This window comes from Hibiscus syriacus, unplaced genomic scaffold (genome assembly GCF_006381635.1).
Source record: "Hibiscus syriacus cultivar Baekdansim isolate YM2019G1 unplaced genomic scaffold, ASM638163v2 tig00112215_pilon, whole genome shotgun sequence".
Lineage (NCBI taxonomy): Eukaryota > Viridiplantae > Streptophyta > Magnoliopsida > Malvales > Malvaceae > Hibiscus > Hibiscus syriacus.
Window position 1 is genome coordinate 1,447,234 of NW_024063268.1, and position 14,094 is coordinate 1,461,327.

A 14,094-nucleotide genomic window follows, 5' to 3' on the forward strand; every position below is an offset into this window, starting at 1 on the left:
GAAAGAACCTTTCTTTTTTACATGGTTTACATGGTTCATAGGTTATGCTAAAGGTTTAGATGGTTTACATGTAGATGAGGTTTGTAGCATTAAAGAGATGATAATAAATTGGTTTTCAGAGAGACTAAGGCCAGTTAGTGAGTCAAGGCAACCGAGTTCCCACGGGATGTAGCCGATTAACCCTTTGTTAGGAATAAATATCGAGGTAACTCGTTTGCGAGTGCAACTGTGAAAGCGATTCCCGGCCAGTGGCATGGAGTTGAATCAAACTTGGACCAACAGTCGAGGGACCAAGTTGGATAAGATTCCACGGCTACCTTGAGAGCCAGAAGAGAGACCATCAGAATTGAGAGATGAAACCAGTGAAGCAAAGAGAAACAACTTTTGGAAGTGAAAGTATCATCCTTTTTTACTACTGATTTCGCTAATGCCACTCCTTCTAAAGCTTATTTGTTCTTTATCGAAAATATGGATTTCATGCAACGAGAAGTCGCAGTAGAAGAGACGAGAAAGAACACTTCTTTGATGTGTTTGAAAGTGGGAAAGAAAGTGAACTCATCAAGAACATAACTGGTTTTCATTATAGAAAACTTTTTATATTCTTTCAAAAGTGATTTTCAAAATATTTTTAGTTTATTGAGCATTACTCACACTTCTACTGTTATCGTCAAAGAAGAAGAAGAAACAGACTATTATTCAGAAGAAGAAATAAAAAAAGAAGACCCAATACGCGAGTTTTTCTAATATTTTTTTATTTGCCAACTCAGACAACTTTCATTAATGGGTTAACGGAAATTAACGGCTGAAGGACCTGAACCGGATGGACCAATAACGTTAAAGACCAAGAGCACTTAATTAAAAAGCAAATGACCAAAGTAGGTCAGACCGAAAACAAAATAAAACTATTAGCATAATTTATCCTAAAAAATTTAGGCGTGCGAAAATATGTTCCCTTTAAATAATACACTACACTTGATTTTCCAAGAAAAATGGGTCTGCGATCCCTGCTCCATAAACAAACCTAGAACGTAGGGATAACATATAAACGAAAAATTAAAAACAAAGTCATCTTACTTGGACTTTGTATTGAAACGGTTAAATCCAACAAAAGACAACGTGGGAGAATATACAGCAATTCAGCACTTTGAAGTTTTAACGTTCTCAATATGTCAGAGACGCAACTCTTTTCTTTTCTTTTTTTTTACTAAAGAGCTAGAGTATTTGACCAAGCAAAACAGCAGGGGAGGGCCTCATTTCATTCTTCTAGCTTCTAAATGGTACTCATCCAAATCAGCATCAAGATCTTCTGCAGATAATTTCTTACCAATAGGTCCACCATGCCCACGTCCTCGAGTGAATCCATGGCTGGCACCTCCAAGGTAAGGTCCATTGACAACGCCACGAATCCATCCCCTTTCAACCCTGTCCAAGCGGGATGTTTAGTTTTATTTCAAGCATCGAGTATTGGCACAGTATTCCAATTTTTCATTTTTCTTTCAAGTGTCCATTTCCATTTTCCGGGACTCATTCAACTAATATCCGAACATGAGTATTGAATTATGACCCTCCATGGACCTATATTCAACATTCAACCAAATCCGAAACATACACAAACATGGGGAACAATCCTCCAAATATATGAAAAAGTTTGAGCATATTCTCGAGCAAGACACATTACTGCACCCGACACTCATCCTCGAAACTAGATAACATAGGTGCCTGAAATAACGCACATGCGTCAAACAGGACATTCCAGGTACCATTAAGCAGATTCAAGAAACCCAAATACGTGATTAAAGCAATACCCTAAGCAAATAACTAAGGAAAACACTCGAACATCAAACCTTCTAGGGGCCACATTTGGTGTTCTCAGAATGCTGCTTCTGGTTGGAGGGATGGGTGCAGAAATAACTACATTAGCTCCCACGAGCTCAATTGTCATCGGCTTTCCATCAAGTTGAAGATTGTTGTATCTCTTGATAGCTGCCAAAGCATCTGTCTGTCTGAAAAAGACAACTTCTGCAGTTCCCTAATATAAATACTAAAGCATTTTCAGCAGTAGACAAACAAACTTAAGTTATGAAGCTCTTCAAACTTGAATAGTAGGTACCTTTGATCTTCCGTTCATATCGTAATTAATCGAGTACCTCTTCAAGTCGCCAACCTCAGAGAAAAGCACCTATATATCAAACATATCGCTATGAATAAACGGAAAAAAAAAACTATAAATCCTCTAATTTACAACAGACAGAACAACAATAAAGGTAACACCTGTTCGAAAGGCTGATAGGCAAGAAAAGTATATTGTGGGATAGGTGCAGTACCAAGAGAAGTTTCTAGCGGTATTTCCAGTAAAATATAAATGAATTGTTTTACTAGAAAGTTTCAAGCAAGTCAAATTCATATTTATCATAAAGATACCATCATATAATTCAGTCCCACTGCTTTGCTATACTCGACTCTGCCAACCCAAATTTTAATAGAAAATTTCAAGCAAGTCAACTTCATATTATCATAAAGATCTCCAAAATATCGACCATCATATAACTCATTCCCACTGCATTGCTAATGCTATACTCAATTCTCCCAACTCAAATTGCTGAAACCTATGTTACTCGGAATTGAGCGTAACTGTAAGAATACAGATATTTATTTGACAGAAATATACTCATTTTTCTATTATATTTTTGAAAACCATAAAGGCTTTAGAATTTCTATCAATACTTCCACTAAAACATACATATATTTTAATAAAGAGTTTCAATGACTTCAAATTTATATTTATCATAATGATCTCCACAGTCTCAAACACCATACAAGCCAGTCCCACTGTGTTACTAATTGCTATACTAAATTGTCACCGATTGCCAACACACAACAGACATTAAATGTTAGTATCCTAATTAGCAACCCACTTCCAAAGAAGAGACTGCCTCATTTCAGCTCAAACCACATTCTTGTTCATATAATACACTTTCATCAACTACCTACACAAAATGCTAACCAAGAAGATTGTGCATGTGCTCAACTTGTATTACAAAAGATGCTCATACATGAAAAGTACAGCAGATGGTAAGCAACAACATTTCATTACGAACTTACTCCACAAATATAATTGAACAAATCAACTCCCAAAGGCTAACCATTAATCAGACATACTTCTATGCTTTTACCATAATAGGCAAGTACTAAAAAATGCTTCCACCAACTTGCATTGACATCCTTATTGTGAATTCCTCACTACCATGCAAGAAGCATAATTGACCTCTATTACTTTTCAAAATAAAAACAACCCATCCACATCCAATCATCCAATTCATATTCTTAGTAGCCTGAAATAGTTAGACTCTATAGATGAACACCCATACAACAGATTCTCCATCGCCATCCAATATCGACCACTACTTTAGCAACTAAAGAAATGAACCCACGTTTTTTTAACAAATAACACATTTCAAGCTTACACATTTGCATTCACTTTTGGAATAAAAACAAGACTATATCTATAACAACATAGTAATCCGCAAATAAATGAAAAAGGAGAAGAAAAAATAACAACCTTAATATCCTCATTAGAAACACCATAATCCAAGTTCGATATATATAGCTTCGACTCCACATTTGGTCCTCCACTCGGAACCAACTGTCCCTGGCTTGGCGGCACCTCTACTTGCATCGGCATAGCCTGCATTCATAAGCGCGTGAAACACACGCGTTCACAAGCGAGTGGCCATACTTAAAGATATAATAAATTCTCACAAAGAAATTTACGCACATGTGCGTGTGAGCATGCATCCCAATATTCAAATAATTAGGAATTTACGGTTCTTGATGATAAGTTATCAAAACAGTTATCGCAAAATTCACTAAAAATATACATTTTCAATATACGTATATGTTTAGTCGTGTATATAAACAACATTGATTTTTATTTATTACTAGAACTCCATGTTTTTACTTTTTTATTGGAGCATATGACCTTACCGGTGGAACCGGATACGGGGTGGTTCTTATCTGGTCGCGAATGGGTCCACGACGATCAGGTCCCGGACCGGAGATACGTGGCTTGTTACGATAATGCCCTTCGGGTCTTCTTTTGTTACGGATGATTTCGTCGAGTGACATGTCCAGCGAGCCGGACATTTTCAGGATTTCACGTTGCTTTTGGATTTTGCTTTTTCTTTGCTTTTGCCCTGGAAATGCTGCTTAGGGTTTTGTTGAAGCTTTTGTAAGAGTGAGTGGATATTTATGGAGCGTGTGAAACAAGAATCCAATCGGAGGCACGAAAATTTGGTCCACCCTTTGTCATTTTGCTGACACGTGGAAATGTATGGACCCAGCTTTTTTGTTAGCGGGCCTTTGGATTCAACGAAATATTTGTTGCCACTATGATTTCAATCCCACGATTTCTCCTTTCTACGTTTCTTAGTTGCTCCCATCAAAGCTCTTTTTATTATTTGGAATGGATACGCCTACCGCCATTAAAGTTTGAGTTGGTTTCTATTTTCACTAGTGAAGTTTTAAAAGTTATAAAACAATCACTTAAACGTTTACTGTTGTTACTTGAATAATGACAGTAAGATGTAACATATTTACTGAACCAATATTTTTTTATAGAAGCTACTAATTTTATTTGAAATAGGAAATATCTCAAATTACAATAAATGTTTACAATCATAATCATAAATTAAACACATAATTAAGATAATTTCTTATAATCATTAAAAGAAAACTAGCAACTTAATATCACATAATAATCATACGAGTAAAGATTAAAAACCTAACCAAGAAAATTGAACAAAAATAGATACAAACATATCTGATTGCATCGACAAACAAACCATAAAAGAGGATTAAGCTACTGAAAGAACACCGACAAAACCATAAATCAAACTCAAGCGATGTAAAAAGCTATCCACAGATGTAAATCGGATATTCAAATCCAATCTGAGGATCAAAAGCAGGGATGATCAATTAGATATCGAATAAATGATATCTTAATCAGTCGTGACGATGTCAAATCAACCCATAGTAAAAGATAAATAAAAAAATGATCAAACTACCGAAAAACATATCAAAAGGCAGGAAAAAACAAATCACAAGAATAGGAAAGAAAAATGGCCAGACTTATTGAAATAAAAATAAAATAGAGATGTGATATAAAAAGAGAAAATGATAATAAAGAATACAAGCAACCAACATTATAATCTGAATTGACTTGATCTTCTTGAAAATCTTTGATGATTCGTCTTAACCTTTGATTTTCCAAGATCCTTTCTAGGAGAGAAGATTAGAACCGTGTGAATGAATTTATTGAATCTTTTAATTCAAGGGATTCAAGGGGCACTTAGGGTACTTGCATTTCACGTTATTTTTATTCTATCTATTCTATTTTTATTTCATAGTCTTTAATATTAATATGACTTATTTAATTTTTTTCAGATTATTTTTGACGCATCAAAAATGGCTTCCTCGCCCATGTATGGCGTTGAAAAAAATTCAACGTATAAGGTTCTAACCAAATTATTTCTTGAGCTGTGGTGTTTGCTATAGTGTAAGGGGATGTCGCTAGGAATACAATGCAACTTTAATTTTTCTAAGTGGAAGACGTATGTATTACCATGCAACTTTAGGTTTTTCAAGGTTGAAGACGCATGAATTACCATGCGACTTTGGCTTTCCAAGGTTGAAAACGCCTAGAAATCTTGGAGCATTTGTAAGGCATTGCAGCAAATACCTTCTTTGGGGAAATAAATTGAGGAAAACACTATTTGGGGAGTTCTTTTTTTCAAACGCCCTACATGACCCATTTCCCCGTCAAAACCCTTTTACTGGTCTAGAACGCTGAAGACAGAGATGCAACTTAAATAACTTACTATTTTGTGTGTTCTAACGTTTCTTTCTTTGTGTTTCATTTTACTTATTGTATTTTGATGAATATATAATATGTTTTAACTAAAAAAGTTTTTTTTTTTTAATTCAAATTAAGGGTTTTTGTTTTACATTGACTACACCTCAAACAAAGTCTTTCAAATTGCTTGGCAAATTAGGAATTTTTGAATTTTCGTTCATTTTAACCATAGTTTTCATTTTGTTGTGTGTTTATATGCTTTGCAACACTTTTTTGGTTTTGCGTTAGTAGGAAATGCTATCTTTCTTCATTGGTACAATAAAATCATTGTGTGAAACCTTATTGGTTATTTTATTAGACCCATAGTGCTTGGGTTTGTTTGAATAGTGTAATCGCCATATATTCTTTACAGTTGAGATTAATTACTTACTCCATTGAGTATATTTTTGTGAGGTTTTGCAATTCTTTTCTTGTGAATGGTTTTTATTTCTTGATGACTTATATAAAAAGATGATATACCATAAATTACTCTTGAGAATGTGAGTGATATACCATAAATTACTCTTGAGAATGTGAGTGAATTACAAAAAAAAAAAAAATGTAATGGAGATACGAGCACTACAGCAAAATAGAGTTTTAGATGCATTTTTTTAGTCCTATAGCGGCGTTTTTAAGCGCCGCTAAAGTTAGTGGCGTTTGAGAACAAAAAACACCGCAATAGGTCAAGATCTATTGCGACGTTTTTGGAACAAGTGCCGCAAAAGGTTAATATCTATAGTGGCATTTTTGGATACAAACGCCGCAAAATGTCATATCTATAGCGATGTTTTTGGATACAAACGCTGCTAATTACCTTTCTTTAGCTAAGATTAATTGATTTTGCATATTTCATTTCTGCTCTACATCACCTAAATTTAATATCATGTAGCTTTATCTAATTAACAACCATACATTTTATTTAAGACACAAGTTATGCAGAAAAATACTTAACAACAAAATAAATTAAAATTTATAAACATTAAAATTAAATTTAATATAGTTTGACATAGTTCTCTAGAATTTAGTCTAGGTTCTTTCACTTTCAATTAAAAAATATTATTCACTAGAATTTAGTCTTCATTGTTCCTTCGTATGTCTTGCATTTTCCAATCAATCTTTACAACGTGAGTATCATAGTAAACTTATTGGTCTCTCCTCTACTAAATTCCAGAAAGAAACGCAAATTAACATAGAGATGGAAGATTATTGAGAGATTTAAGAAAAATGAGTGCATCTATTAATCACCTGCAAGCATAACACGAGATTTTCAATGGACACCTCATTACATTCAGAATGCTCAAATGGGATGGATCGCTCTTGTACTGCCTTCTTTACATTAACCCATTCATCATCCTCAGCCCCATATCCAACAAATCTGACATGGACTTCCTTCAACAAATAATACATTTTATCAAATGACTTAAATATTAGGCCCATAAAAGATTCAATTCCCATAAAAGAATTATAACTACTTCCATTGCGTTACATTGAGCCATTTTCACAACCGATTTCAGAAATTAATTTAACACAAAGCAACCATAACCGGTAAAGGAATCGAAAAGAAAGGGAGTTAAAACTGACATGGAAAAATTCGAGTTGGTCCTCGAGATTCTCGAGAGCGGTTCTGATAGAATTAAGCTCACCCATAAATAGAATTAAGCATTTAATTGTGTTCAGTTGGATTCCTCTGTTAAGTAAATGTTTAAAAGTGGCAAATGACTCAAACAAACTACTACCGTGTAAACACCTTCATTCCCTGTTGGAGAATATTCTTATTGAAGTATTTTCAAGGCTGTTTGTTGTGCAGATGACAATTAGAGAAAAGTGGTTTGACATGTGTAGACACTAATTTCTCACCGAACACTCCCACAGCCGCACACCGTATGCTTCTCAACCAAATGCAGTCAACGCCATCTTTCTCGACACCAAGTAACACCGTGGAGTTAGAGGACACAACAAACAACAAAAATCAAGAGTTTCAGTTCGGTTGAGACTAAAAAATTTGAACTAAAAATAGCAAAATCATGGGCTATAAATGGGTGGAAGAACACGATAAGAGGGGACTACTTTCGAAAGCCACAGGATACCAAAATTCAAACCCTTTCGAAAAATATAAATCAAGAGAGAAGAAAGAAGAGAAGTACATCGTTCTCCATTGGAACTGGGGCCACCGACGATACTTCATCGGACTAGAAACCGTTCGTTTTTTTCGAAGAGGCAGAGGAAGAGAGATAGTTGAGATCGGGGTTCGATCAGCTTGTAGTCATCGTCGATTTACGACAACGATGGCTTCCTTCTCTCTTTGCGTCGCAGTGAGGAAAGCAAAAGAATGAGAGAGCAGTTGAAAGAAATGAATTCACGCGTGAAATAAGGGTTTTTTGAGTTTCATAGATGTTTTGGTTTAATTAGGATACTAGCCATTAAGGAGTTCTTCCTTTGTAGCGATGGAATAATATTTTTATTTCTTTCAATTTGGTCACTAATTGCATTTGTTTTTATTTTGGAATCTCTATCTTACTTTTATTTTAATTTAGTCATTTCTGTTTTATTATTATTTTTTTCTTTCACGGTTTTAGTTTAAATATTTTTTTATTATTTTTATATTATTTTTTAACTAACACTTTTACTTTTTTATTTTATTCATTTTATTTTCTTTCTTTATTTTAATTTTTTTATTTTTATTTTAATTTTAATTTTAAGTTTTTTGTTTATTTTCTTTTTTTTACTAACTTTTAATTATCTCTACTACCTATTTTATCTTAGAATTTTTTTCATCGTATTTATTTTTATGTTATTATCTAACATTTTGTGGTATTTTCAGTGGTAATTTTAATCGATCAAAGGTAATTATTCGAATCGATGTTTTAAATTTTAAATTTTAATTTTTAATTTTTAATTTTCGCCGTAAAGACAACCGATAAATTAATTGGTACTGAAAGGGCGGTTCAAGGGTGCTAATCATTCCTTGACCGTAATCGACTCTCGAACCCGACACATTTATGTTGAAACACAGATCAGGTAAGATGGTGTTCGATCAGCCCAAATCTTATTTAAAATGATCGATGGCGACTCCAAATCATTTTTCTTAAATCGAAACCCAATTCCGAGCCCAACCGAAAGACGGTTTCAACAGCTTGGCGACTCAGCTGGGGACATGTAAGTGAGTCAGGCCAGAATTAATTTTCGATTTTCTTTTTATGCGAAAATAGTAAATTTTAATTTTAATTTATTTATTTGATTCCAATTATTTACCTTTGATATGTACTACATTTGTTTTCAATGATTTCAGATTTTTCAAAGTTTTCATCTAAGGCTCTATACCCGAGCTCCAAACCCTTTTAAGTGGGGGCGAAAGCGACGCCTTCGTGGGAATTTATTCTCCGTATGGGCCTAGCAAGTAACCTTCGAGATTCATATACCTTATGTCTTTGTGTGAATTTATTCTCCGTATGAACATAAGGGAATACATCCTCTCGAGTTTAACTTAGTCCACATAAGCTTGTAATGGGCTTAGGACTAAGGGTCTGACAAGCCCAAGGGGGCACCAACAAGGAGAACTCGAGTACCTTTTTTAGAACATAAACCGGGATAGTATAGGGAATTAGAGCCTATCCCAAAACCTCATTCCAAACCCTAAGCTACTTTGATTTTATTTCCTGCTTTACTTTCTGTTTAAAGCATGCAAACTAGACAAATATGCGGTTTAAGATTTGTTTGAAATTAGCATGCGGGATAGAGATCATGTCAGAGTAGAAACAATAAGCATGTGGGGTAGATATCATGTGGGATAGGATTTTTCATTTTAATTATTGTTTTGATTTACCTCACTAACTCTTTTTATTTTTGTTCTCTTTTATTTTGTTTTCATAATTTAAAACGAGGTTTTGATCCACCAAAAACGTATTTGTTAAACATGAATAATCTGCATTAATGGACAAAGGGATTATAATACAAAGAGATAAAAAGCTCATAAGTTCAGCCGTGGTCAAAGAATACTTAGAGGCAAAGGTTGCAGGGGAAAGACGAGGAAAAGGTTACTGACCCAGAGAGTCATTTCGAAAACTACGAGAACAAGATGGCGAAACCCTAGCTAAGCTGGAGACCATTATTGACGAATTCTAGAAACAAGTTGATAAACTTCGGATGGAGGGTTCCAATGGCGCTTTCGTTTGGAACAAGCTCGACATAGAGTGAAAGCCAGAGATGCAGCCCTTTGAGACCTTTTTTGGGGCAAGCAACTCGCATCTGTAGAAGTTTAGCTAAAGGACTCGGAATGGTTCGTGGGATATTCAACCGGAAAAAAGGCGGAAGACGAATCAACTTGTCAGAAGTTGTGTGGGATTTATACCATCAAAAAGTTTTTTGTTTCTTCAGTCGTAACACTTTTGTCCTCAATAAGGATTATTCAGAATAACAGGCACATTTTTTAGATCAATGCCTCGGACATTTCATGCATCATGCATTTAGTCATTTTGCATTTTGTTATTTTCTTTGCATTCACATTAACTAACGGAAACATGTCTCATCAGAAAGGAACAAATACTGGAGATAGCACCTCAAGCTCAGGACACGCCCCATCCGCATAACACCCGCTTGAAAAAGAAAAAAAATGGAAGCCAGAATTGCTCAGATTGAGGAGAACATGTTAAAGCTCTAGAGAGAGTTGGAAGACAAGATAAACGAGAGTAGTCTGAGTACTCTTAATACAATCATGAAAAACCAAGAGTCCTTGGTCGATCAAATTGTGACCAAGTTACTTGGCCTACAACAGACCAGTGCGCCTGGGGCAGGTTCACCTGAAGGGGTAACTATACCACCTACCCCACAAGTTGTCTCACCTGAAATCTTACCGGAACTTCGAGGGGACTCATCTACTACGAAAGTGAAGCCCTCATCCTCTATATTTAACCTTGAGAGCAATTCGGGTTATTATCATATATCGGATTCAGATGAAGAGGACAAATCAAAGAAGATAAAAGAGAAAATCAAGCAATTAGAGGACCAAATGAAGGTAGTTAAAAGAGACCATGACTACCTTGGAGTCGATGCCGTGGAGCTCAGTCTGGTCCCGGACTTGGTTCTTCCTCCGAAATTTATGTCCCCATAATTTGAGAAGTTTGACGGGAATAGTTGCCCATCCGCTCACATCACCATGTTCTGCAAAAAAATGACAGGATATAGAGGAAATGATCAACTCCTGATCCACTGCTTCCAGGAGAGTCTATGGGGTTCAGCCATCCGGTGGTACAACTAGCTAAGCCAATCAAATATCAAGACCTGGAGGGACCTGGCCAAGTCATTTCTGGAACAATACAAGCATGTCAATGATATAAGGTCAGATCGAGTTATGCTACAAAGCATGGAAAAGAAGCATAACGAGAGTTTCTGGTAATACGCACAAAAATAAAGGGATTTTGCTGTACAAGTTCATCCGCCCATGGATGAGAAAGAAACTTGAAAACTTTTTGTACAGACCCTGAAGACTCCATACTTCGGACAACTGGTTGCGATCACATCATGAAGCTTTTCAGACTCTGTTATAGCCGAGGAAATGGTTGAGTCGACCATAAAGCAAGGCAAGATAAAGGATGGAGAGGCCAGTAAGAAACCTCCTGAAAAGGAAAATGATGGGGATATTAATAATTGTAACACATACCACACTAATAAAGGTGTTACAATCTCCAAGCCAAAATCAACTACAGCTTTACCGTCAGGTACTTCTAAATAAGATTCCAGAGAACCTAGGAGGGAAAAGGAATATTTCGACCCTATTCCCATGACCAGCAACTTCTTGGCACTCACGTAGTGTCACCATATTCGGTGGAATCCATGAAGCCCCCATACCCCAAGTGGTATGATGAGAATGCTCATTGTGAATATCACGACAGTGTCCCAGGACACACTATCGAGAACTGTTACACATTCAAGAGGGTCGTACAGAAGATGCGTAACCAGAATTGGATCGACTTCAACAACTTGGGAGCATCCAAGTGAGGGAGATCATTTCATCATTTAAGGCATTCTGTTTGAATATGTTTTCTTTCATTTTTTTTCTCATGTTTTTGTAAGGACTTTTAAATAAATTTATGTTACTTTAAAGATGTTGAGCAATGAATCACATTTGCAAACTTGCAATTCTTTGAATATAAACTTAATTAAAAAAACTCTATAAATGATTCAGAATTACATATCTTTGACAAGTTAACATGATCAAAACCTGATAAAACAAGGACTTTACCCCGAAAAACTCGAACACCATTTACATAGCCTTCTCCCTTCATAAGGCTTAGCATTTAGATGTACATAGGTACGGAAAACATGGGACATCTTTTGTATATGAAAATTACTATACTTCTTATTTAAGACGTTCATTGATGATAAAGATCTTCACAAATAGTATAGTCGAGTAAGCAAATCTAGTTTAGGTCAGTTGTTTGAAAATTGAACTCTAAAGATGAGATTCATTGACTTTAAAAAACACTTAGACTATAATAGGTTCTCCTTGAAAAACTTAGGAAATTGGATTCGTATACCCAGATTATAATATTATATATATACTATAAAGCTTGAGTTGTCCCTCTAGAGCTATTGGTCAAATGCCATGGCTTTATGGATAATATTAGCTAGCCTGATAAAGGTGATTATACTATACAATAAAGTTTGAGCTATCCCTCTAAAGCAATTGGTTAAACTCCCCCGCTTTATGGATAAGATTCAGCTAACCTGATAAAGGTGTTTACATATTGAGCTGTCCCTCTAGAGCAATTGGTTAAACGCCTCGGCTTTATGGATTCAGCTAGCCAGACAATGGCAAATTAAATTTATTTAAATAAGGAATTTCGATAAAAATGGACTAAGGGAGTTAAGGAACACATGTTATAATCAATTTCACATGAGCATTCAGGAATTTCATTTTTAGACCGATATTTTTGCACTACCTTTGTTAGAAGAGCCTACAAAGCTTGAACAAATGGAAGATTTCAGAGGACTGAAATAGAAGATCTAGTAATTGATTATGCTAGTTGCGTCATTTTGTCCGCATCCAATTAAAATGCCAAGCCAATCAATGACCGAAAAAATGACATATGTTATGGCTAAATAGGAGGCCACATAAAGCCAACTCATTCATTTGAATATTTGTCAAAGAGCTATAACTTTGAAAGCATTAAAAGAGCTATTGATTCATTTGATATACTTTGAACTCATGTTTATGATTTGATTTGATTGCAAATCTGAATTAAGGGGCAATGTTTTACAAAATTCTTCTATTTTCATATCCTTTTTTCCCTCCTAAAATAAGAGAAAGGAGAAAAACATTTTCAAACAAGACATTCTCAAATGTGAAAGGCTGCAACCCAAGAAGAAATGGGGCATAATATATTCCAAGGACCAGTTCGACAGACGAAACATGAGACTCCATCCAAGGTTAATTCATATTGCATGCATTGTAGTATTACATTTTTTAGCAACATAATTTTTTTACAGCTTTTAGAAGTCAAGTTTCAACTTCAAGACGAAGGATACTCGATTCAAAAGTACATTTAAAAGTTGACGGTGGTTGCTCGACTTCACAACGAAGGAGTGTCTGTCAACAAACAGCTTTCTAGTGTCATTCACAGTCAATTTCAACTTCACAGCGAAAGATATTGGACTCGAAACAACACAATATTGGATTTTAACTTTACAACGAAGAATATTTAATTCAAAGTTTAACTTCACAGTGAAGGGGCGATTGTCTGACGACAAAACAACTTGCCAAGTCTCGTTCAGAGTCAATTTAAACTTCACAGCGAAAGATATTCAAGTAAAATCTCAATTTCACAGCGAAGGATTCATCCACGATTTCAACTTCACGAAGAAGGATATCGTGTCTGATGAAGTGATTTAGTGTCACAGCAAACATTTCATCCACATATTTGACTTCCTTAAGTCAACGATTAGAGCTTCTGAAAAGATTTCTTTAATATGCATAAACAAGCAGATTATCGATCACCTTTGAGATTGTTTCTCTCGAAACAAGGGGTCGTCTCGCTTAAGACTAATTTACTCAAAACAAAGTTTTGTCTCTCTTGAGACAATTTCTCTTAAAACAAAGTTTTGTCTCTCTTGAGACAATTTCTCTTAAAACAAATTTTGTCTCTCTTGAGACAGCTTCCATTGAAACAAATTTTGTCTCTCTTGAGACAGTTTCCCTTAAAACAAAA

At 35.2% G+C, this 14,094-nt stretch overlaps 1 protein-coding gene across 1 annotated transcript; it reads right to left on the reverse strand.

Annotated features, from left to right (window-relative positions):
- Positions 1-1,065: 1,065 nt before the first annotated feature.
- Positions 1,066-4,231, reverse strand: LOC120175798 (THO complex subunit 4B-like). Its single transcript, XM_039182357.1, has 5 exons — positions 3,985-4,231; positions 3,560-3,685; positions 2,111-2,179; positions 1,845-2,029; positions 1,066-1,422 (listed from the first exon to the last, which is right to left on the reverse strand). Exons 1-5 carry the CDS (start codon positions 4,141-4,143, stop codon positions 1,251-1,253), a joined length of 711 nt encoding a protein of 236 aa, XP_039038288.1. The 5' UTR covers positions 4,144-4,231; the 3' UTR covers positions 1,066-1,250.
- Positions 4,232-14,094: the final 9,863 nt, after the last annotated feature.